Source organism: Vanellus vanellus (assembly GCF_965231255.1).
Source record: "Vanellus vanellus genome assembly, chromosome: 15".
Lineage (NCBI taxonomy): Eukaryota > Metazoa > Chordata > Aves > Charadriiformes > Charadriidae > Vanellus > Vanellus vanellus.
The window spans coordinates 13,235,218-13,257,114 of record NC_138920.1 but is presented as its reverse complement, the minus strand read 5'-3'; the positions used below and the strand labels follow the sequence as shown (position 1 = coordinate 13,257,114).

General features: G+C 53.9%; 2 protein-coding genes across 2 annotated transcripts; both read left to right on the top strand.

Moving 5' to 3' along the window:
- Positions 1-1,642: 1,642 nt before the first annotated feature.
- LOC309677973 (BPI fold-containing family B member 3-like) lies at positions 1,643-6,631 on the top strand (the record flags this gene model as incomplete). Its single annotated transcript, XM_082490884.1, has 13 exons — positions 1,643-1,746; positions 1,859-1,981; positions 2,368-2,431; positions 2,918-2,978; positions 3,351-3,430; positions 4,061-4,243; positions 4,350-4,469; positions 4,567-4,737; positions 5,130-5,197; positions 5,550-5,592; positions 6,044-6,107; positions 6,233-6,309; positions 6,560-6,631. 13 exons carry the CDS (start codon positions 1,643-1,645, stop codon positions 6,629-6,631), a joined length of 1,230 nt encoding a protein of 409 aa, XP_082347010.1.
- Positions 6,632-9,078: 2,447 nt separating this feature from the next.
- On the top strand, positions 9,079-21,234 carry LOC309677972 (BPI fold-containing family B member 4-like; the record flags this gene model as incomplete). Its single annotated transcript, XM_082490883.1, has 15 exons — positions 9,079-9,184; positions 10,187-10,739; positions 11,267-11,371; positions 11,523-11,666; positions 12,270-12,330; positions 12,906-12,966; positions 13,524-13,615; positions 13,960-14,172; positions 14,386-14,439; positions 14,942-15,112; positions 15,295-15,362; positions 15,508-15,550; positions 16,214-16,277; positions 16,694-16,770; positions 21,037-21,234. The coding sequence occupies 15 exons, from the start codon at positions 9,079-9,081 to the stop codon at positions 21,232-21,234; spliced, it is 2,010 nt and encodes a 669-aa protein (XP_082347009.1).
- Positions 21,235-21,897: the final 663 nt, after the last annotated feature.

Here is a 21,897-nt window from a genome sequence, read left to right as displayed (position 1 = left end):
TTTTACGCTGAGGGAAGCCTCAGATGTTTGATTTTTGTGCAGAGATCATGACATTCAAACCAGGAGATGTTCCCCTTACTAGATAACTTTGGTGCATTTGTCCTGCGTAGATGCCATTGCTTTTCTTTCTGTGACTAGAGAGGATCATGTTGTCAGAAATGTCCTATTTTTCCACCAAGTGGGATACAGAATCTTGTTTTTCGGAAAAATTCCCACCCAGAAGCGATGCTCCCCAGATTGTCCAGATCAGTCACCAACACTGCCCACCAGTGCTGAGGGATTAAAGCAGGAACAACCACCTGCTTTTCATTTGGCTGCTGTGATGGTTGGTCTTTGGAGCAACTGTTGTTGAAGTTTTGCTTCCTCCTGCAGGAAAGTGCCATCGGGAGTTTTACTGTGCCCACCAGCATGGTGAGGAGGCGGGAGAGGTGCCAGCAGCTTCCTCTGAATTTTTCTTCTCTGACAGGCATTCCTCCTTTTTCTTTCCTCCATCCTCCTCTTTCCTCTCTCCGCTACTTGTGCTCACGGTCCCAGCATTGCACTCATGGCAATCACTTTCCACAGTTATCAGGACCGAAGATGTCTGTGTTTTGGGCTGTTTTCCTCCTCTGCAGCCTGCTGGCCCCTTCACAAGGATTTGGAATCATGCCCTTGATTGGCCAAGTAGATGGTAAGCATATGGAAGAGACAGGATTTACCTTTTTCTTTGAGACTAGTTCTGCCCTTTCTATCTCTTGACCATGCTCAGAAAATCAGAAGCTGGTCCAGATCCATTCAGCAGTAGTGGCAATGCTGATAATTTGCATTTATAAAGCTCTTTGGAGATAGTACTTCAGATACTTTACAGTGCCTCTTGCCACCACCTCTATTGTATAAAGAGGGAACCAGAGGGACAGTGGAGGGGAAGGAACAGCCAGGCTGACACAGCATGCTTGTGTACTGAGTACACATAGCTCAGAGTGACTTCTCATCCATTTTTTCATATATTACAGGTTCACCACCCGCACCTGACCTCCAGAGGCATCAACGTGGTCTTGTTGGTGGCAATCTGCCTAGTGTTGCCCTTGGCAAAAATAGTCCCATTGGCAATCTCCTTGGTGGAGATGGAGATGGTCTTGTTCACACTCTCGTAGGCAGAGATGGTGTCCTTGACATGCTCCTTGGCAAAGACGGCCTTGTTGATGGTCTCCTCGATGCTGTCCTTGATATTCTCATTGGCAAAGGTGGTCTCCTTAGCAAAGATGGTCTCATTGGCAATCTTGGTGGAAATGGTGGAGATCCCACGGGGTGAGTGAGAGTGGGAGATGGGTGTCCCTGAGCAGCCCTTGGTGTATCTGTGCCATGCTGGAGAAGGGAGGGTCTGGTCTGGAGCCTGCTGTCTGAACATATGGGACTCCCTTTCCCCTCCTGGGGCAGGTTCATAAATGAGGGTGTAGCTGTTGGGAGTTTCTGTATGTGCCTGCCGTGCAAGCATACATTGTATGTGCTGCAAGGTGCTCCTGGGTGGTAGGGATCTCTGCTGACCCAGGGTGGAGAGGACCCCAAGACCATGGCTTTGCAATCACCCAGGAGGGTGAGGGGACGGGACATCCGCTGTACAAATGTACTACTTTCGACTTTTTCCTCATTTCAACCATCCAGGATGAAAATTGTGAACAACACCCTCCCCAAAATAAGTTTGCGCTCCCTGCCAGGCTTTGGACACCAAGTGGGCTTCAACACCCAGCTGCTGGTTGAGGGCAACAGGTATGGCATGTCGGTCAGGGGCATGGCTCAGGCCAGGGGGGGTCACCATCATTTTGGAAAGCAGATGGCCAGCAAGTTTCCTGAGCCGCGTGCTATGTTCCTCCCCATGCAGTGTGCCAGGCAGAGCGCTCTGCGAGCAGGTGGAAGCAGATGTGTCCATGCTGGTCCAGGACAAGTGGGCGGCTCCCCAGAACAATAAGGACTGCGAGATTTTTGACATAAACATCCAGTTGAGGTAGGCATCCCTGCCAGGCAGCATCCCTGTGAGGTCTGCATCTACCTGAGTGGAGTGCTCATGGCCAGCACGTGGCCCCTGGGGCACTGGGGAACCTCGGTGCTGTTGGCCACCAAAGGCAGCACTTTTGTGCCTGAGGCCGCTGGTCTCAGAGGGGAACTGCTTACCTTTCTTTTAAAATTTGGGCTCAAGAAAGAATTTTTCTGGGTTGTGCTGGGAACCTAGCACCGGGCTGGATTCAGAGGACTTGGTTTTGGTAATATTTTGGCAGTGAATATGGCCCTGGACAGTGCAAGCGAGGCCTCATATTTCTATTATGCAAAGTACTTTTATTTTCCAGCCATTAATCTACATCACTTTGTATTTCCTATTTGCCTGTTACCCAGACCCAATGTGCCGCTTCTGGAGCAGCCTTTAAGACGCCTCCTTAGTGATTCCCTGAGTGAGGTGGTAAGTTTGCAAAGCCACCTTCCCGCGAGCCGTCAGCACGGTGCTGGGTGGGTGAGCAGGCAGGGTAGGCAGGGCAGGCAGGGCAGGCAGCGGGCCAGGCTTCCCCTGGGGACATGGCTGTTTGCACAGCTGCGGGCTCTGCTGGGGCGGCCAACCCGTCCTCCCCACCAGCGGGCACCAGCACCTTCACCCGTGCCAGGCTCCACCGGCAAATGGGTTTCTGAGCCATGTGCTGGTTCAGCAGTCGCAGTAGTGAGCAAGTCTTGCCCAGGAGGAGAAACCCACCCTGGCTTAGAGGGGCGTTCACCCACCTGGTACTGAGCGCTGCAGTAACGGGACATCCCACCAAACGGGGCATCCCACCAAAGCCTGCCTGGCAGCGGCTCCTGCAACCCCAGCAGAGCCGGTTTTTGCTACTCGTGTTAACGCAATATACAGCCGCTGGGGTGCGGGTCCCAGGGCTCTAACTGTCCTCTGCCTCCCCAGGGGTGCAACATCATCAACGCCAGGCTCAACGTGATGAGCTCTCTGCTCGGCTCCAGGACCCGTAAGTGCTGGTACCCTCCTTTCCCTCTGCTCCTGTGTCACCCCCTGCACTTGGGGTTAGTTGGTTTTTCTTACATTGGGTAAATACAAATATTTTAACAGCTTCCTAAAAACACAACTCTCAGCTCAAGCACAACATTCAATTTCCCTTGCTCCAGAGCAGCAGCACACGTTTTTTCCTGCAGAAAGCCACTTCAGGAATTGTTGCTTTTAGAAACATTTTTGCTGCAAAATGGTGCTTCCCAGTGGCTTGTCCAGCTGGGAATGCTGTGAGGAGGAGCTGCCGTTGGCTCCCATATCTCTTGGGGCCATGGGATTTGGGAGCATTCCCCTCTAATTGCAGCTTAAAAGCTTTCCTCCCTGTGTCCCGCAGCTGCGCTCCCACTTGGGGCTTTGGGAGATCTGCCCCCATTGTCCATCCTCAGCGGTGATGCTGTCCAGCTGGATCTAAACGTAAGTGCCATTGCTTTCTCTGACCCCAAAACCTTTGACTTAGTGAGTTTGGGTAATTCATCCAAATGTGGTGGCTATTTGTTGAAGGCTCCTCTTATTCCAGCGGTCTTCAGGACAGCATTGGCTGGAAGGTACTGATGAGTGTGGTCGCGCCATGTCTATGCTAACGCCACCACTGGGTCACTACCTTGTTTTTTTCTTGCTAATCTTGAGGGTAGCACGAGCAAGGTTGGCTTGATACTGCTGAATTAAGTATAGATGTAGCACTCTCGTTGTTGTTAACCATAAAAGCTTAATTTCATACAGGATCAGTGGTCACCCTTCACAAGCAGGTTCCATTTATAAGTGGTTTGTAAAAGTTTGGTAAGTAATTAATAGGGACCATCACCAGGCCAAAAATATTGGCAACGTGTCTTATTGATCGGGAGACGTGACAGTGTTTTAAAGGGAAAACAGTAGCATAAGCAACCATTGCCTGTTCTAGAACAGTCTGAAGCACCCATGTGTTTATTAAAGTGTTGATTAACCCCGCATGAGCCTCTCCATGAGGTCCGTGGGTGGGCAGGGTGGCCGGTGCCACCGCAGTCCTCCAAGCCCCACCAATGTCCCTCCTCACTCTGTCCCCTGCAGCTCCTCAGTGAGAACATGGAGGGCAGGGCGGTGGCCTCAACGCAGGGACTGCCATTCGACAGCAGCCTGACACTGGCCACCGGCCGCCTGCCACGGCTCAGTCTCTCCCAGAGCGCCCTCAGTGACCTGCTGGAGCTGGCCCAGGGGCAGGGAGCCTTCAACCTCAACATCACCAACTCAATGGTGAGTCGCGATACCCCTCTCCAAGGCCGGGTTGGGGTCCTGGGTCTCTCTTGGATGACCCAAGCGTGCTCGCCACCCTGTGCTTGCATTTGTTTGTGGGGTCCAGCTGAGCCCAGAGTGGGCTTTGCACAAACCCTCCTGGCCACCGACGCTGCTGGTGCTGTTCCCACAGGTGCCCAATAGCATCTCGCTGTCCACGTCTGCCCTTCTCCCGTTCATCCCTCAGGTCAGCCACCTCCTTCGTGTGCATTGATCTCCAACCCCCCCACCCACCCCAGCCACGCAAGGACCCCCTTGCCCTGACCTGTCCCTGCCCCGTTCAGCTTGCCAGGATCCTCCCCGGCTCTCTGCCGCTGGAGCTGCGCGTGCGGGTGGCCAACAAGCCAGTGGTGGCCGTGAGGGGCAGAAGAGCCACCGCCACCCTCAAAGCCGCCATTGATATCTTCAGTCCCCTCCAGCAGTCCTCCCAGAGGCCCCTCTTCTCCCTCGATACGGTGAGTGTGCTCCCGGGGGACGAGACCTGCGAAACAGAGCAAGGATGAGTCTGGCTGTTCTCCAGCATCCCCTCGGCTTCTCCTGCCCTTAGCCACCTAGTACTTGTACTTTTGAATTTACTACATCTTCAGAACAGCAGTACCCCATCCTTTAAAAATGCTCAGAACCAAGGGCAAGTGAATTGTTTAAGGAATAATAGAAAACAAAGGCAGGAAGGGTGAACCCTGGGGAGAGAGATACATGATGCCATCCGTCAAAAAAATGCGATTTCTAGGCACAGACAGGTGTTTTTTTCTCAGAATGGGTTAGTTACAAATACTCTGTGTTTTCTTTTCAGTCTTGGGAGCTACACAGGGAAATAACCTCATTTTTTCCATTGTTCCAATTTCAGGACGTTGTTCTGAACATCATCCCATCGGTCTCCGACGGCAAACTACAAACCTCCCTGGCTCTTGACAGGTAGAGCTGAGCTTTGCAGTCGTTGCGGGTAGGGAGGAGGTTCTGCTTGGGGACGGTCCCAGGAGCCTGAAGAGATGGGGCTGGTGGCAGCAAGTGGGGAGTGTGACATGGTAGAGATGTAAAGGGCTGCCGGAGCTTTCCTGCCTCCTCCCAGCCCCAACCTCACTCAGACCAAGTACACGTCTGAAGTGATGAGAGAGTTGTGAAAAAGTCACCCTGTTTTCAAAATCCTTGTATCTTTATGTGGGTGAGATAAATTCTGGATCAAGGAAGGGTCTGAGCAGCGTTTGGAAAGCTGGAGGAGGGCTGTACGCGATGTACCCCGACTCTGCCTTGTTTTTATCTTTTATAGCACCAAGCTGACACGGGCACCCCTGAGACTCGACCCTCTCAGTGTAAGTGCACGCTGCTTTGGATCGAGGCGCTGCAGTGAGCGATGTGATGGCCAGAAACTCTGTGCAGGGAAGGAGAATCAAAATGCCAATTCTTAAGTCTCCGCATTTCTTCTTCTCTTGGCAGATGCCAATTGCTCTCTGCCCTGTCGATCTCCTATGCCCTATAGCAGTGACACTTGAATGTATATGTTCACTTGTCAGCACAGCGGGGGTGCTGGGAAGGGGGGAGGAATAATCAAGAAGAAATTACCCAAAGAGCATGTCCCTGTGTGTCCTCCCACCCTCAATCCTGGAAGAGTTTCACTGCAGGAGGCTCCCCCGCCTTCGCGTTTCATAGCTCCGAGCATCCTGCAGTGACAGAACCGAATTGCTAAGCCTGACATCGCTGTCTTCGTCCCAATAACTGTTGTTCTCTTCATCAGACACTGACATGCATCTTCTTCCCCTGCAGGCCTCCACGGTTACAGGGTGGATCAATCAAGTCCTTGAGGCTGCGTACGTACCTGCCATTAACGGTATGGCCGGGGTCTGGCTCCCCTCTTCCCTCAAACTCATCTGGATTTGGGGTTCTCCCCCTTCCCTCGCTGCCCGTGCCCAGGTTTCCCACCCCGTGATGAGATGTTTTCACTTGCTTTTGCAGACATCTTGAGCGTGTCGATCCCTCTGCCCAACGTTCTCAACACCAGCTTCAGGAATGCCAAAGTTGACATCACCGACGTAAGGATTCCGTTTTGCCCCAGCGCTGCCTTCCCGGGGAGCGGGGGATGCGCCCACCCTGGGGCAGGGACCTGTGGGACCCAAACCCCCGCGCTGCCCCGGCCGGCCCCATTTCCTGAGGGCTGCCCCAGGTTTGCAGGAGATCCCTCTGTCGGTGTGGGCCCGCAGGAAAACCTCACCTGGGATGTAGGGAAAAGCTGGTGAAAGTCTGAATGAGAAAATTGAATAGTTTTTGGGCTGCTTCTTCCAGGCAGACAACTCTCCTGACACCGCTCTGAAAAGATTCTGCTCGGGAGGACCCTCGACCCTGCTCACCGTCTGAGGCAGGCGATGTGCCGCGAGCCCCCAAACCCCGCTCGTCTCTGCTGTCTCCCTCTTCATTTTCTCTTGAGCACTGCCCCGTGCTGTCACTGTGGCCGGAGGGGGACAGGGGACCGTCTCTGGTCGGCTGCTCCTGGCGCGGCCTGGCGCCGGGGTAGGGAAAGCTGCTCGGCTGGTGGATGTTAGCGGGGGTTTCTGTGGCCACTTTTAACATCCATAGTCATGAAGCAGAGCTCTTTATAAAGTATAAAGTTCGCTCTCGTATTGCTCTTTCAATAAAATCTCTCACTGCCTCAGTATTTCTCTCTCTGAATATTTATTTGATGAGTTTCTGGCTGCCGCCACCCGTGTGTCTCCGCCGTGCCCCTATGCCATACGGCCCACGGACAGGCAGCGCAGCTCGAAGAGGCGGCTGTACCTATAGCGAACGAGCCGATACCTTACAGAAAGCGTTTTTGAAGCTCAACCTGTGGCACGAGGTGTGAAACGGCAGCTCCCACGGGAGCTGGCGTTTGGTGCGCGTGGGTGCCCTGCCCGGCTGGGTGCCCCTTGTGCCGGAGCGCCGAGGGGCAGAAGGGGTGTTCGCAATGCGACGGCGGCGCAGATTTAGCAAAGTTGACATTTCCCACTCATTTGGAGCCCTCGCTGCAGCCGCTGCAGGGGGAGCAGCTCCTTGCCGGGGGTGGTTTGCAGCGTGTCCCACCTGGAATCTGGCTGTGCTTGTTGCGCAAGGCCCTGCGCGGAGCCACCCACGGCTAAACTGAGCTTACACCTCCCCGCTGCTTCATCCAGGAGCGTATTATCCCCTTATTGTGTAAGATGCACCGGGTTGTGAGCAACACATCCTGCCTCACAAAGGTATTAAGTGTTGAGGACACCAGGACAAAAGTGTCCTTATGGTCTGGAGCTGACGTGGATCGAGTTGTCCCACGGCACAGGGGCTTTTTGGAGGCTGAGGAAATACCGCCTGCCGGGAAGCGGCTGGCGGCTGCGGGGATGGGTGGGATGACCTTCAGGAACTGCTTCTCAGGTTGAGCACTAAAGGAGATAAAAAGATCTCCTGGCACTTGTCTGGAGCCTCCCCACACGCTCGCTGGAAACTCAAAAAATTACCCCGATACAGTAGTTTGTGTGTGACAGCCTGAGTGTAAGTGTTAGCAGGGATTTTTCCGGAATAAACTGATTTTCCAGCGTGGCTATTTCAGGGCGAGTGGCAGCCTCACGTGCTGCAGCCCGCAGAGTCTCGGGCTCCTTCTCCTTTGCTTTAGCTCCGGGCTCTTGGGTAACAGTGCTGCCCGATAACTGGGCATCCAATAACATGTTGCTCAACTTTTTTCCCTGTTTTACAAATCTTTTGTTTATATTGGAATATATTAAAACCACAAATGCTGCTTTATACACTCAATCCACTAGCTCAGCTTTGACAATTTAGGCATCTTTCCACTTTTTCCGCATCAGCTCCGCTATATAAGGACTCACCGTTCCTGCACGTTAAAGCAGAGGTGCCTGTGGACCGCTGTAAGGTCTCCCCTTGAGCGAGAGCTGAGCACTGAAGACCAAAGCCGGGCTTTGAAATTCGGGATAAAGCAGGTAAATACAAGTCAAAATAGGGATACGGGGTGTTGTAAGCTTGGGGGGACAGAGCCACCATTTCAGCTACGAGACTTGCAATATACTCTGGTGAGCAAGAAAAAAACACGGCAAAAAATACCAGTAATAGTAGAAATACAAGTAAGTAATTCCAGTTTCTATTTAGTGACTAGCCTGCAAAAAATCCAAATAGAAGATTGCTATAGTAAAATGAAAACCTTTCTCTGAAGAATAAAACATTCATTTGACACAAAAGTTAGGGATTTTTTGTGTTGCAATATCCTCTTAAGGTGGTGGTTGTTGTTTTTATTGATACAAGGTTAAACCATGCCATTTTAAAAAGAAAGGCTCTATTCCAAATGTGAGTTGCTTGTATAATCGCATCATTAATTTGCATACCCATTTCCAGGGTGGTTATTAGTGAGGGGAGCTCAGTGTTAGTCTATAGGTTATGAGTAACGATCTCGTACTGTAAGTTTAAAATTAATGTCACGGTGACCGGGGATGGAGAGGAGCAGGTTGCTCGGGGTGCCCGTAAATAGGAATAAGCAAACAGGTGCTGGGGTTGTGCAGAAGCTGGCTGGAAAAAGTCCCTGCGGATGTTCATATGGACACCCTCCTCTTCCCCCCCTTGGTGTGTGTGCCCAGGTGTGTTTGCTGAATGTGGCTCTAACTGGTGAACTGTTTTGGTCCTCCTAATGCTCATGTTTTTTTTCACTGAAAAATTTTCATCCAGCTCGAAATATCCAACTCCCCTTCATCTCCAGGGGGTCGCCAAGCCTATTTCCACTCTTTTCCCGTTGTCCTCCCCCAGATCCTGCCAGCGCCCACAGCACTCCCAGCTGAGCAGAAGACACCATGCCACTGGCTCTGGGCATCGCCCTCTTGTATGCGCTGCTGACCCCGTCACTAAGCCAGCCAAAAGATGCTGTCCTCAGGCTCAACAAAGGGGTTTTAAGTGACGGTGAGTCACTCTGCCTCCTTGTAGGGGGTGCCTGGGAAAAAGGAACTGACCCGTGGTCCTGGGGAGGTTGACACCGTGGTACCACAGCACAGCCCCATCAGTTGGGGAAGGGAGGGGAATTGCCCATGGAAAGGGTAGAGTGTGAGGTTTGCCTGCAAATCACAGAATCACAGAATGGTCAGGGTTGAAAGGGACCTCTGAAGATCATCTAGTCCAACCCCGCCGCCAGAGCAGGGGCACCTACAGCAGTGGCACAGGACAGTGTCCAGGCAGGTTTGGAATGGCTCCAGAGTGGGAGACTCCCCCACCTCTCTGGGCAGCTGTGCCAGTGCTCTGCCAACCTCAAGGGAAAGAAGTTCCTCCTCATGTTTAGATGGAACTTCCTATGTTCAAGTTTGTGCCCATTCCCTCTTGTCCCATCACTGGGCACCACTGAAAAAAGACTGTTCTCTCCATCCAAACTGAACCTGGAGTCATTTTTCAATGTAATTAAAATTGGTCAGGCTCCTAAAAGGAGAAAGACATTGCTCACGTTGGGGATTGCTCCTCCTGGGAGCCTGCAGTGCTCCGGAGGGGTGAGCCACCTCTCAGCAGGTTCAAGCCACGCGGCACCTCAATTATCTCACGTTTAGGATTTATCAGTGCCCAACCCCTGCAACTGTGCCACACCATTTGCTGTCTTACCTGGTGCCACTGCAGGCCAATTCCCCTGAGCTGCTTTACCACGGGTCTTGACATGGTGCCTCCTGTCCTGGATCCCAACCCCCTTTTTCTGTTGCATTGTATACGAGAAAAACTGACAGCAGATAGTTAGGGATAGGTGGTGGTGGTAATGGAGAGCACAAACGCCTTGACAACCTGTGCTTGAGGAGCACAATGAGTAATGGTTTGGGCAGGGGGCTGGCAGTGGCCTGCCAGTCCCTGCTCGAAGGCTGCGGCGGTGGCCGAGGAGGCAGCTCTGTCTCACAGGCTGACGGTGGGTGATGCTTCCAGCTCTTACAGGTTCGCTCAGGCAAGGCAATGCCCTCCAAGGTGTCCTCGGAGAGGTGACGCTCGGAAGCGGACGTCCCGGCACAGATGGAAGTGGAGACCTGTTGGGTGGCCTCGGAGGAGGTCTCCTTGGTGGTGGTGGCGGTGGTGGACTGCTTGGTGGTATTACTGGTGGTTTGCTGGGTGGTGGTGGCGGAGGGCTGCTGGGGACCCTGACTGGTGGTCTGCTTGGTGGAGGGGGCAATGCCGGCAGTGGCTTGCTGGGTGGAGGGGGTGGTGGAGACGCTTATGGTAGGGGTCCCAGAAACCCTCCCAGAGGCTGGCCGGCAGCTGGTGATGATGTCCCCGGGGATGGCATCCCTGCAGGAGTTGCTGGAGGAGCACTAGGACAAGGAGGTCTGCTCAGTGACGGAGGTCTCCTCGGCACGGCAGGGATCCTCGGTGGCCCTGGTGGCATTCTTGGCAGAGGAGGGCTTCTGGGCAACGGAGGACTGCTGGGAGGTGGTGGCCTGCTCGGCATCCTTGGGGAAGGCGGCTTGCTCAGCACCGTCCAGGGGCTCACCGGGTAAGGACAGCACTGGTTGGGCTCCTTGCACGGAGGGGGAAAACCTCAGAGTTGTTTAGCGGGAGCAGTGGTGATGCTTCAGTAGATGCTCAGATCTGGTTTGGAGCTAATACTCTGAGATAAACACTACCTGCAAGTCCCACCAGGCTTACATTGCTGGTTGAAAAAGAGCGTCTTGAGCTACACGAGGAAAGTTAAAGCAAACAGTAGTTGAAAGGCACTTGCCCGTAGAGGGTGCACCAAACCATGCGTTGGCCCTGGGCAGTCGGTGACACCATTTAGAAACCAGTGCTCATTTGTTTGCAGCTGTCTTAATTCTTATTTGAAGCCAACCAAGCACAAGCACAAGCTGTGCACAAACTGCAGAATAACCGAGAAAACTTCATGTCTTTTGCTATTTCCTGTCTAGATGGCCTCTGACTCACCCACCCCTCGAGCAGTGGCTTTGTGTGAGCGGCACAGCCCGGGTGGTGGGGTGCTGGGCTCAGAGCCATCACCTGTGGTGTCCCCCCTCGCCGTCCCTGCAGGCTGAGGATCGTGGAGCTGACGCTCCCCAAGGTGTCCCTGCGGCTCCTGCCTGGCATCGGCGTGCATGTCAACCTCTACACTCGGGTGGCCCTCGATGCCAAGTGGTAGGTTGGGCTGGTGCTGATGGCAGTGCCAGCTGTGCCCCCCAGACCTGGTGGAAGCACCACCAGAAGGGGTGTCTCTGAGGGGGGACACTTATCCTGTTCGCTGGGAATAGGCTGCTCCTCTGAAGGTCACTCCCTTCCCCTTGAACAGCCTCCTGGGTTTGCTCGACATCGCGGTGGAAGTGAACATCACAGCAAGGGTCAGGCTAACCATGGACGGCAAAGGCTACCCCAAACTGGTGACAGAAAGATGCGATACCCTGCTTGGTGGCATTAAAGTCAGACTCCTGAGAGGGTGAGTGACAGAGGTGTCCTCGTCTGCCAGCATGAGCCACCTCACCATTGGGTTTTGCCACCCCCCAGCCCACATCTACAGATTGGCAAATGCGCGTGGGCACTTCCCATTGCACATCTCAGTCCCACTGGTGGCTGTGACACCGGCAGCCGCCAGCCCTGCCAGTGACAGCCACTCACTGGCCATGTCACAGGGTTGAGCAAAGGGCTGCTGGTGGTGGTGGTGGTCCCTGTGTGCCCCTCGCGCAGCTGCAGTAAATGGACATGTTGTCCCAGAGGGCTGGGACATTGCACAGGGTCTTCTGAGACGTAAGTGCTTGGTATGTAAGTCATAGGAACTACTTGGGCTGAGGTTGTTTCTGCTCATTTAAGATGACTATACACTAGTAGATAAAAGGCAGCACTAAATTTCCCACTGGCTATTTTGGGATGCAAATTACACTTATCTCATGCAAAATCCAAGCATACACGACGCACTTTGCTGCTGCAATTGCCTTGCTCCGGGAGGTCTGCGCTCCGCGCTATTCACAGGGAATTGTTTAACAAGACCCATTTACTTTGCAACAGTTTTTTTTTTTCATGGTGCTCCTTTATTTTTCTACAGCTTGCTCCCAATTGTGGATAATTTACTGGCAAGTGTCCTCAACAGACTTCTTCCTAATCTGGTAAGTTGGAAGAAACCTCCACCCCGGAAAGGAGTGAGTCCAAAAAGCTGTGGTGCAGCTCCCCACGGCATCACTCCTGTCCCAGAGCGGGAGCACGGCCACTGTCCCGGGGCTGCTGCATCCACCTGCCCGCCCAGTGGTTTGGGATTAGTGGGGGACAAGTGCCACTTCTCCATCTGCCTGGGAGAAGCTGCTCCTTTCTTCCAAACATAAGGTCAGCGAGCCTGGTGCAGGTCTGCCCAAGTGCCTGGAAGCTTCTAATGATGCCCTGGACCGTGCTATGGGCTAACTGAATCTCTCCTCCCTCCTGAAAGCTCCAGGGTCTCCCCGGCCATCCTACGTGGGCTCCTGAGACCCAGTCCTAACCCTGCTTATCCACCGAAGGGCAAAACGCCCAGGGCCAGATCCAGAGCTGGTGCAGCCTCAGCAGCACCATGGAGTCACCAGTGGGGACTGCCATGCCATGCACCCGGTGCTCCAGTCCCCAGGGAAAGCATGGCAGAGCCGAGCTGGGCCGTGTGTCCTTGTCTGGCTCTGGACGTGGGATACTCACTGTCCCTCCCTGACTCTTGCAGCTCTGCCCGGTGGTCGATGTCGCCCTGGGACTTGTCAACGACCAGCTGGGTCTTGTGAACTGTAAGTACTGGGTGGGTCCCACGCCTTGCCCTGCCATGCCCCTCGCATCACCACTGCTCTGGCTGCATGAGGACTGTGACACTTCCTCCTCTGCTGCACCCGAGGTGGGAAGAGCAAACCCCCCACTTCACCTTGCGGACCCCAGGTCTGCCCCGCGCCGGGGGCAGGGACCCCCGGCAGCTCCCTGCCCAGAGCCCAGGGAGCAGCCAGGGAGCAGGGCCCCAGCATGCCCGGAGGGACGTTCTCCCCTCCCCAAATCTCCCCTCTCCCCGTCTCTAAGCACGGACGGAAGGACCCCTGGGTGCATAAGGCCGTCCATCGACAGGGGCTGGGAGCTCTCCCCTCCATTAGCAGCAGTGACACGCACTGCTCGTTAGGGAAATGACATCTCCTGCAGCATTACCACTCAGCACAGAGCACCCAGAGCCGGGGCCAAGTGGCTGCCCTGGGTCCACCTGCGAGCCAGGGCTCTTCTGGAAGAAGGTCTGCGGGCAGGGGAGGGGGCATTTGCACCCAAGCCCAGTGGGGAATTGCTGAGTTGCTCTCTCTCCCTCCAGCACTGGTGCCCCTGGGTTTGCTGGGCAGTATCCAGTACACGGTGTCCAGCCTTCCCCTGATAACCAGCCAGTTCCTTGAGGTAGACTTGAATGTAAGTTCTACATCTTCTCCTTCCATCTACATACAAGGGTTGGGATATTTCACTTGGGTTTGGGAAGGTCTCCTTGGGCCACATGCACCTGAGCAGCAGGCTCTGAGGTCGCTGTGAAAAGCTTGGGGAGGTCCCGGCTTGGTGCCCTGCTCTTGCTGCTGCCGCCGTCATGGGAGAACGCAGTGGGGTTTGCATTTCATGAACTTCTGGAGAAGGAAGTGTCACGGGGCCTGACTTGGTGTGGTCGTGCATGCAGCAATTTCACACTGAAGGAACATGAAGTTAACCGTAAAGGCAAATATTGCAAACATTTTGGTTTGTGCTTCCCTCCCCTGTAACTCCAGACTGTTGTCGGGCGAGTGGCAGGAGGCCTGGTGGACTATCCTCTGGGAAAGCCAGAAACTGTCCCCACACAACCACGGGTCCCCATGCCGCCGCTGCCACCGATGGAGGATACGAGCTCCTCCCAGCTGGGTCTCTCTGTGAACTTCCTCAGCTCGGTGCTGTCTGTCCTGCAGAAGGAGGGTGCCCTGGACCTGGACATCTCCACCGGCATGGTGAGCGGGGACCACTGCCTAGTCCTAGGTTTGGAAGGACTCGGGGCTGTCAGCCATGCAAACTGGTCCCACTGTCCAATGCGCCAGCTCCTCTGTACCATGTGTCAGAGTCTCTGCTATCTTAGGTAAAAAATGCCAGTGAGAGACCATATTGTGAAAGCCTCAGGTGTAATCCCCCCCACATGTGCAGCATTTCTCTCTTCTCTGTCACAGTTTCCTGAGCTCCCGCCACTAACGACATCGACCCTTGGAGCCCTTGTTCCCGCGGTGAGTCCTGGTTCCCCCTTGCACTGCAGGTAAGCTGGTCAGAGAGGCAGCATCCAGGGCAGGGGAGGTCTCCTTGTCCCTTCCTCCTCAGGCACCATCCCAGATGTCCCATGGACTTGAACAAGCTCTGACTTAGGTCCAAAACTGGAAACCACAGCAGTCCAGAGCTCACTTTGTCACCCTGTCCTCTACATCATTCTTGGGTGACAGATGACCCTTGCTCCATCTGCCTGGATGAGGGGCTGTCTGTGGTCCTCCAGCCGACATGAGATGTTCTCAGTGGGGCTCAGGGCATCCACAGGGCTGAGCTCACAGCTTGCTTGACTTCATTTCAGCCAGTTGAGATACAGACTTGTTGGGCTGGAGCAGTTCAGGATCGGATCTGCCCCAAGAGCAGCACTGTGCAAATGCTGCCGGAGCGGGCAGCCTGCTCTGTGGTTCCTGGTTACAGCACCATTTGTGCTCCTGCCAGCAGAGACTTTCTGGTTTTGGATGTTGACAGGTTTTCAAGGCATACCCTGAATCACATGAATTGCTGCTGAAAATTGCAGTCCCTGAAGCACCAGTGGTGACCTTAAAGAAAAATAAAGGTGTGATCCGGCTCACAGCTACAGCAGAGGTGATGGTGATCCACCCAGATGATGTCCTGAAGTCTCTCTGCCTTCTGAATATCGTACGTATGAAGGAACAACCCTTCAGAACCCTTCAACCCTGCAGAAGTTCCTCCTGCAGTTTCCCCCTCCCCGCACAGCGGGCAAGAGGTTCCATGGGACCTGCACCCAATGTGGCACGGCTGGGCTGCAGGCTGGGCAAGGGCTGTAGGAGCCACCCCTGCCCTGACCTCTCTGTCTGCAGGACACCTCCCTCTTGGCCCAGTTTTCAGTCAAGGACAACAAGCTCAAGATTGGCGTCAGCCTGGAGAAGTAGGACACTGGTCTCCATCTGGGGGGTGGCCAGGGATGGCCATGGATGTGGCACCTCCTGGGCTGCATGACAATGCAGGCATTGACAGGACTGGGTCATCGGAGGAACTGCTTGGATTTTACTCACCTCTTCTTCCCCCTGCAGGGCTCATCTCTCCTTGGTGTCTTCTTCTGTCGGTGGTTTTGATGTAAGAACATGAGCAGCCCTAGAAACACATGAAATCTATTGCAGAAAGCAAAGTGCTGATAGATATTGGCTCAGGAGAAATAAGGGCCAATTACAGTGTAACGGTTGTGTCATATTTTTAACAGCACCTTTTTTTCACCTCTGGAGACGGGTTTTATTTTTCATGGATGATCCATAAGAAATTTTCAGAAAAAATCCTCACTGAAAGGGAGAGGTTTGGGGTCCTCGATGAACCACAGGACATCCTGCCCATGCCCATACCGTCCCCTCGGGATGCGCTGGGAGAAGCTTATCCCAGTGCCTCGAAGGGGATGATGTCAAAAGTCAGGAGGAAGCCTGGGCTCTCCTCTCGCAGGATACCTGCAGATGGAACACGTTTGGTTTCCAGAGGTGGTTACTGCAGGCAGCTTTAATGCCAGAGGGAAGGGGCCTGTGGCACAGCATTATTTTGGGACTAAAAATTGACCATAGAATGCTTAAAGTCCAATTTCTGTGAAATCATGAGTTTGCATTTGATGGGTGTGGAGCTGGAGCCCCAAGGGTTCATGCTGGGTTTAGCTGGTGTGAGTGGAGCATCCCCACGTGCCCCAGGACAGGGTGAGGCCAGGCTGACCATGGGACCGGGACCAGCAGTGGCACTAAGCTATCCCTCTCCGTGTTGTAGGTCTCGGTCCTGGAGATGCTCGTTGGCCAGATTTTCGATGTTGCCTTCCTGCCTGCAGTGAACGGTAAGGATCTCGCATGCCTTGCCCACGTACTCGCACGTGCTAGCCTGTACGCGATGTGATGAGTTTATGCAGCTGTAACTCACCTCACCATATAGAATAGGAGCCGGTGGGACCGACCTGCACTGATGGGGGGGAGGCTCGTTTCAGACGGCAGCGTTCTTCCGGCGGGCGAACCCGCACATCACAAAGCAGGGGTCCCGCAGCCCCCTCCGCGGGGCAGCCCCCGCCTGCTGCTTTGCTGGCAGCAGCAAATGTCGATACGTTTCACCGAAGCGCTAAGTCCCACCACACAAAGCCTTTTCAGAGAGCTTTGCACTCGCGGAGGGAGGGGTTTGTACATGGGGAGGATGGAGATGGGGACTGAGACCAGGGCAGAAGCTCAGCAATGCTGAGCTGGGTTGGCTTGTGACCCACAGGCGTGCTGGGAGCAGGGGTTCCCCTCCCCAGGCTGCTGAACATCGACTTCACCAATGCGGATGTCGATGTCATCGAAGTAAGTGCCCGGACTGTGCCCCGAGTTTCCCCCACTGGCACCTCAGCTCCGCTCCGGAGTGAAGGTCGTGCCTGTCGCTTGTGCGGAGGATGTTCAGAGGGGGAAAGTAACCTCTTTGCTTCACCAGGACCTCATTGTGCTGTCGGCGTGAGCCCGGGACACTGAGCTGGGAAGGGAGTTGTCCCCATCTGCCCCCGGAGGGATGGGAGCCCAGCCTGCCCAAAGGATGCTCCACTGCATTTCTCTTTGTACCTAACAGCCAAATGCAGCTTGGTCTTTTCCTTGCAAATGTTGCATCCCGCCTACACTGTTTGGAACAGAAGGAACACAGGTGGTCTTTGCCTCCAAACATTCTGTTTTGGACTGTTTTGTGTATCCTCAGACGGATGCGGGTGTATTGTGCGTTCTTGTGCTCGGGTTTAATAAAGTCCAGCTGTCTCTGCTGCCACAGAGGGTTTTCCAGCGTGTGAGGGTGGCTGGCTCTGGTGAACCCCAGGGGCTCAGGACAGACCCCGCTGTGCTGGGGACCCCAGCTGCGGTGGGTGGGAGGGCTGCAGCCCCCTGCCCCGTTGCCCAGTCCCGGCGGTGCCCACCCGACACCCAGCTCAGGGTGGGCAGAGAGCTCTCTGGAGGCAAATGCCGCGTTAGACCCAGACACGTTGGCTTCTTTTCAGGGACTGGACTCAAAGCTGTGGGGTCTCTTGTTAGTTTGGCTTGAGGACCCCTCATGCCATCACCTGCCCCGGGCTTTATTGGGGCTTTATCCCAGGAGCGCTCGGGGACACTGGAGTAATTTACCCATCGATGCCTATGAACTCTGCATGAACTGCACAGTTTATTTATGCACAGACTCTTTCCCGCGGTTCAGCTGCCTGTTGAAGCGATGAAGCCTTTGCTAATTTAAGGCTCTAAAGCCACCAATTGCTCCTGAGGTGAAAGGAAATAGCTGGAATGGCTGTAATATCACTGCCTTTGAGGCAGCGTCCTGCTTCTGTCCAGTTCCAATCCACCCTAAAAAACACCTGGAAACCCAGACTCAGGTTTTTCTGTCATCTTTCATGCTCCCTTTCCCTTCCCCTCTGTGTTTATTCCCCCTTTTTCTTTTATTTGTTGTCTCTTAAGCCTCCTTTAAACTGCCAAGATCTTTCTTGGAGGCACAAGCCACCTCCTGAGAACCTCTGGGTGACAGGCAGCGTTCACGGTGCAGCCGGTGTGCTGTAAATCCACACACTCTTTAGTTTGTGATAACTTCGGTTTTCTTAATCAGCCTTGTGCTGTTTCTGTACATAATGAACTTGTTGGGAGGTAATTTCCCACCTCTCACTGTCCTCAGACCCTTGTGCTCGGATGAATACGATGGAGCATCCACTGGAGCAGAGCTGCTCTGAACCATCCTGGAGACCTTCTGCTCAGCCAGAGGCTCGGGAGCATCCCCCACCCCCTGCGGCACCCCCTTCGCCCTGACTGCTCTGAGGTTGTGTCATAGGAACTGTGATGCTCAGGGGATGCTTTGGGGTCTGCGCGTCCCATGGCAATTTGGGCTGTTGGGTGCTGGCACCCTCCTGCTTCGCTCCGGGCTGCTTTGGGAGAGCAAAGCGAGAGAGATGCCAAGTAGCTGTGAGCAGCAACAGCTACCTGTGCCACGGCCAATGTCCCTGCCACAGCCATGGCCAGCCACGCTGGGCCACGTGCAAGGAGCTGTGTGGCGCTGGGCTGGATGGGACCTGATCCAGAGCATCCCCTGCCCGGGGATGTGAGCCCCTGCCCCCGCACCCAGGGGCTGCCGGTCGCTGTCTTGTTGGGCTCTCGGACCCGGTGCGGCTGCCCCAAGCGTGCGCTGTCTTCAAAGTCAGAGGGGGCAGAAGGGGACAAGCCCCGAGGAGCGGGTTGGCAGGGTACCCGGGGGGAAGGGGGCGAGCCGCTGGGCTTGCTGGGTGCTGCTGGCCACAGTCCAGCAAGGCTGCGAGAGCATTCGGGGTCAGGCTGGTGCAGGGTTCACACTTGACAGCCAGCGAAGAGGAAGTATCCCCGCTTCATCCTTCCCTGGACTTTCCTTGTTCCTGCAGTTCGGGTATATAAGAGCTGCTCCTGCCAACCGCCGCTGAGAGGCCGCGGGCAGCCGCACCGCCACATCAAAGGGCTTCAGGTAAGTGGCATTAAGGTACCGTGGCCACAGAGCTCCTGTTCCCATTAGGCGACCTACAGCAAAGTGCAACTCGGCTTTAAAAGCGAGAATTTTAATGATGTTTTCCTTTGATTTCTGTAGCGACACTTAATAATTTATGAAAATTAATTTTTAAAGCTAGTAGGGCTCTTGCTTGTCAAATTCCACGTTTATTTTTGTTGTTGTTAAGTTTGTTATAATGACTAAGCTAGCAGAAATGACGGGGATTTTTTTCATGATCTTGGTGATGAGAATTCAGAACAGTTTTCAGCTCATCAGATCTCATCTCAACTGGTATAAAATAAGCGTTTATCTGCAAAGCCATACATGCATTTTGCATGTACAAGATGTTCAGCTCACTTAAATGCATGTGACCAAGGAGGTAGCAACCAGATAGATATCGTTAATAACCGTAGAGATGGTTGTCTACTTTCTCAAGTATTCTCTCTAAGAGCTCTTCTAAAAGACCTGACAACCATTTTGGCATCCTTTTACAATGCTGTGCACGTTTTGCAGAGACCCTCCAACAAATCCCACTGATTTTATTTGACACGATTTTCAATGGAAGCTGCTCAAGCCTCTATCTTTCTCTCCTGTTCAATAATCACAGCTACAGGAGCTGTACATCATTACATGCTGATCAAAGGGAAAATGTAAAAGACGGTCTAGTGAATTAAAGTCTAATTTAATTGTGCCAAGAAGTGTCATAGAGGGATTTTTTTTTTTTAAAGTATCTGGAACAGATAAAGAAGTTGTTCAGTCTGACCTAAATAATGTTGTTCCTCACCGCTGAACCTCAAATCTGCCGCCCATACATTGTTTTTCTCGGAAGAGAGAAGCCGGGGTGTCCGGTCCGGGACGTGGGCTGTGCAGGCGGTTGCTCCCTTAAACTGGGACCGACGTCAGTGCTTCAGCCAGTGCCCCTTGTCATTTCTTTGCAAACACTTTTCTGTGTATAAACAAACACTCCACAGTGTTGGTTGCAACCCCAAAAAGTCCAGCTCACGCAGGAACATGAGGTCCTTGAAGGTGCTTTCTTTTGGCTAGAGGCAGATCAAATACAGGGAAAGTGGACTCTTTTCACAGGCTGAATGGAGCAAGATGAGAAAAACAAACAACCTGTCCACGGAAAAGTGAGTCTGGTTTTGGCTGCGCTTTGGGATTTAATAACGCAAAGTGTTCTTCATAACGAGGAGAAGGACACGACTTTGACACGTGCCATTTTTTATCCGGCTGTGCTCCTTAAAATGTTCTTCTTTCAGGGCTATTTCAGAGCGGTCGGAAGCCATCTGTCTCGCTTGGTACAAGGTTCTCCTGTCTCATCTCCATCCCTCTTGCTCTTTAAAATGGCATTTTCCCCTCCAAACTTCCCTGGAATGTCAGGCAGCCAGCTCCACGGTGGGGTGGCCCAGCCAGGCACAGAAACATCAATGACTCTAGAGCAGCATGTCACTGCGCTCCAGTTGCTCCCTGATAACCAGAAGTTTGACCTTTCTGGGTGGGAAGAGGGTGCTGTGGGTCCAGGCTGGTCCCGTGGGCTGGGGGACGGAGCCTGCATGTTCAGGGGCCACCTGTTCCACCGTGCCAGGCAGCGCACATGAAGGATGGAGAGCTGGACCGGTGCCCAGGCTGCCAATTCCTGCACAGTGGGGCTGGTGCTTGGGCTGATATGGATCTCTCCACAGGTGCTGGGACCAGCGATGCTGCCTTTCTGGTGTCTCGTCCTCCTTGGGGGCCTCCTGCCCCCCTCCCAGGGCCTCCTCAACCTGGGCAGTGTCCTTGGGCTGAGCCCAGCGCAACCCAAAGATGGTGAGCTCAGAAGTTTTCCATGTTTCCCTGGGGAGTGTCATGGCACAGGCGGCCATACGCCCACCTCGGTCCTGGTGTGTCCTGTGCCACGCTGGGCTCATGGATTGTCCGTCTGCTCATCAGGGGCCTGCCTCCTGGCAGGCTCGGCTCTGTGAGGAAACCAACTCAAGGATGCTCAGGGGTCCCTGTGAGACCTCACAAGCAGGTCAACCTAATGTACCTGAACCAACCTTTCTTGTTAAATCTTTCTAACAGTGGAAACCTGATTAGTAACTGGGACTTCCTTGGTGCAGGTCTGCTTGGTACTGGACTCCTTGGCAGTGAAGGTCTCGTCAGCAGAAAAAGTGGATTGCTTGGCACAGGCCTGCTCGGTGAAGGTGGGCTACTTGGTACCGGCCTCCTTGGCAGAGGAAGTCCAAGTGGAGAAGAAAGTGGAGGTTCCCTTGATGCAGGAAATGAACCCAGCAGATCTGGGGTCCTTGGCCTCCTAGGTGAGGAAGGTCTACTTGGCATAGGTGCGCTTGGGAGAGGAGGGCTTCTAGGCAATGAAAGCCAGAACAGTAACAGAGGTCTGACTGTTGCAGGAGGACAACCTGGCAGCAGTGGTCTGCTCAGCACAGACATCCTTGGCGGAGAAGGCCTTGGCAATGGTCTCCTTGGCAACAGCCTCCTCAGCAATGGCCTCCTTGGGAATAAAAGTCTTCTTGGAGACAAAGGTCTGCTTGGCACAGGGCTGCTTGAAAAAGGAGGTCTCCTAGGCAATGGAAGTCTGCTTGGTCTTGATGGTCTTCTGGGTGAAGGACTGCTGGGTGAAGGAGGCCCTCGCAAGTCAACACGCTTCGCCTGGTAAGTCAGAGCAGAAGCACAGCAGTGGTGCTCACTGCAGGGTAACAAACAACATCCAGAGGAAGGATTCCCCTAAAGGGATGCTCAAGGGGACCAGATCCTCCCTGTTATACAAACCACCAGTCCCGGGCTCGCAGCTCACATGAGGAGCTGTGATAAGGGAAATTCCAGCCAGAGATGGGAAAAGTCTTCTCCATGGGAGTGATGTGACACCCTGAGAGGTGAAGGAAGCTCTACCCTTGGAGACTCAGGGGGACACAGCTCTGCGCAACCTGACTCCACTTTGCAGTTGGGTCTTCTTGGGCCCA